The sequence below is a fragment of the Elephantulus edwardii genome, unplaced genomic scaffold, assembly GCF_000299155.1.
Source record: "Elephantulus edwardii isolate Elephantulus edwardi_28Jun2011 unplaced genomic scaffold, EleEdw1.0 scaffold00431, whole genome shotgun sequence".
Taxonomy (NCBI): domain Eukaryota; kingdom Metazoa; phylum Chordata; class Mammalia; order Macroscelidea; family Macroscelididae; genus Elephantulus; species Elephantulus edwardii.
In genome coordinates, this window is record NW_006400181.1 from 1028216 (window position 1) to 1030319 (window position 2104).

At 40.5% G+C, this 2104-nt stretch overlaps 1 protein-coding gene across 1 annotated transcript; it reads left to right on the forward strand.

The window, feature by feature from the left end:
• Positions 1-365: 365 nt before the first annotated feature.
• Positions 366-1286, forward strand: LOC102844482 (olfactory receptor 4C45-like). The gene has a single exon (XM_006902624.1). It carries the CDS (start codon positions 366-368, stop codon positions 1284-1286), a length of 921 nt encoding a protein of 306 aa, XP_006902686.1.
• The last annotated feature ends 818 nt before the right edge of the window (positions 1287-2104 follow it).

Consider the following 2104-nt stretch of genomic DNA (forward strand, 5'->3'; position numbering starts at 1 on the left):
GTGTCACATTCCTCCTCATACAGCCCTGCTTCTCAAATGATCTGTTCCACATATAGATTGAACAGGTATGGAGACTGGATGCATCCCTGATGCACTCCTGTCTTGATTCTGAACCATGCAATGTTTCCCTGCTCTGTTTTGAGGACTGCTTCCAGGTCCAGCTATAGGTTTCGCATAATCACAATCAGTCTTCTGGGATTCCCATTTTCCTCAAAGTTAGCCACAGCTTGTTATGATCCACACAGTCAAGGTGAGGAAACTGTAGGTTCACGTGTTATTAAATTAAAAATTTCATCACTCAGAAATATTCCACTTTTTTCCAGGTGGGTCCCATGCCTTCATACAAAGCTGCCTTGGGAGAAAGGATGAGAAATGTCACAGAATTCATCCTGCTGGGCCTCACTCAGAATCCGCAACTGCAGAATGTCTTAATTCCTGTGCTCTTACTCACCTACTTAATCACCTTAGCAGGTAACCTGCTCATCTCCATCACTATCTTCATCAGCCCAGCCCTGGGCTCTCCCATGTACTTTTTCCTGTCCTGCTTGTCCCTTATCGATGGTTTCTACTCCACCTCCATAGCTCCCAAAATGATCTTTGACTTGATTTCTAAGAAGAATACCGTATCCTTTAATGGTTGCATGACTCAGCTATTTACTGAACATTTTTTTGGTGCAGTTGAGATCATCTTATTAATAGCAATGGCTTATGACCGATACGTGGCCATCTGTAAACCTCTACACTACTCAACCATCATGAGCGGCAAGCTGTGTAGTTTCCTGGTGGGAACGGCTGTGGTTTTGGGGGTTATTCATGGAGGGATCCAGCTTTTGTTCATACTCCAATTGCCGTTTTGTGGTCCTAATGTCATTGACCATTTTATGTGTGATTTAATTCCTCTCCTGGAGCTGGCCTGCACAGACACTCACATCTTGGGACCCCTGATAGCCACCAACAGTGGGTCACTCTGTTTGCTCATTTTTTCCATGCTACTCACCTCCTACATCATCATCTTGCACTCACTAAGGTCTTACGGCTCTGAAGGTCGCCACAAAGCCCTCTCCACATGTGCCTCCCATATTACTGTTGTCATTTTATTCTTTGTACCCTGTTCATTTCTGTACCTGAGACCTATGACCTCTTTCCCTGCTGACAAAGCAGTGACTGTATTTTGCACTCTCATAACTCCTATGTTGAACCCTTTAATCTACACCCTGCGGAATGCAGAAGTGAAAAATGTCATGAAGAAACTTTGGGGTCAAATAATGGAAAACAGCAGTAAATAAATCTTATATTATAAACATTTGGATCAATAACTCCTGATTAAACTCAAGACAATAACTTATCCTGCCCTTTTCGAACTTTGAATCTAGATGGGTAAATAAGAAAACTTGAAAATAAAATAGCTGTTACAGGATATTATGAGTGATATAGGAACAAATTTGCCTTATGTAACATGACAATAAAAATTCCAGTTCTGAGTTATAAAAAAGAATTTATACCATAAGTGCACTGCATTATTGAGAGGTTTGAAAATAGATAAGTTGAATTCAGAGAAGAAAAAATGTGCTGGACCAAAAAGATATGGTTTCTCACCCAGTTTATTGCCATAATAAGCAATAAATGAGTCACAAATTATTCAGAAGAAAAAATAGTAGAAATTGCTCAAACTCTGAAGACTGCAGAGATACCCCCTGGGCATGTGGTACTCTGTCTATTTCTGATGCGGAGCCAAACAGCACAGATCTAATGCCTTGCTAATCATGAGCATAGCAAGACCAGTTATTGCCGTCTCAGTTTCACTTCACTCAAAACGTATTATAAATGCTATTTGTTTACTTGTAGGAACATTAGCAGGGTGAATTATTACCTCTGTCATCTCTCCATCTGTTGCATTTGGGTGGCTTAAGTGTTGCTCAGATACGGAAAACTGAAAACCCGTATGAAAAAATTTCACATGTTGCCTAGTTACCATAATGAACTGGTTTCAAAAGCATCTAGACTAAGGCAACTAGACAGAGGCATTTGGTGATCGGTTCACGAAAGATAGTAAATGAAAATCCTATGGGCCAAAACAAAACACTGTTTTATATAGTGCTGGAAG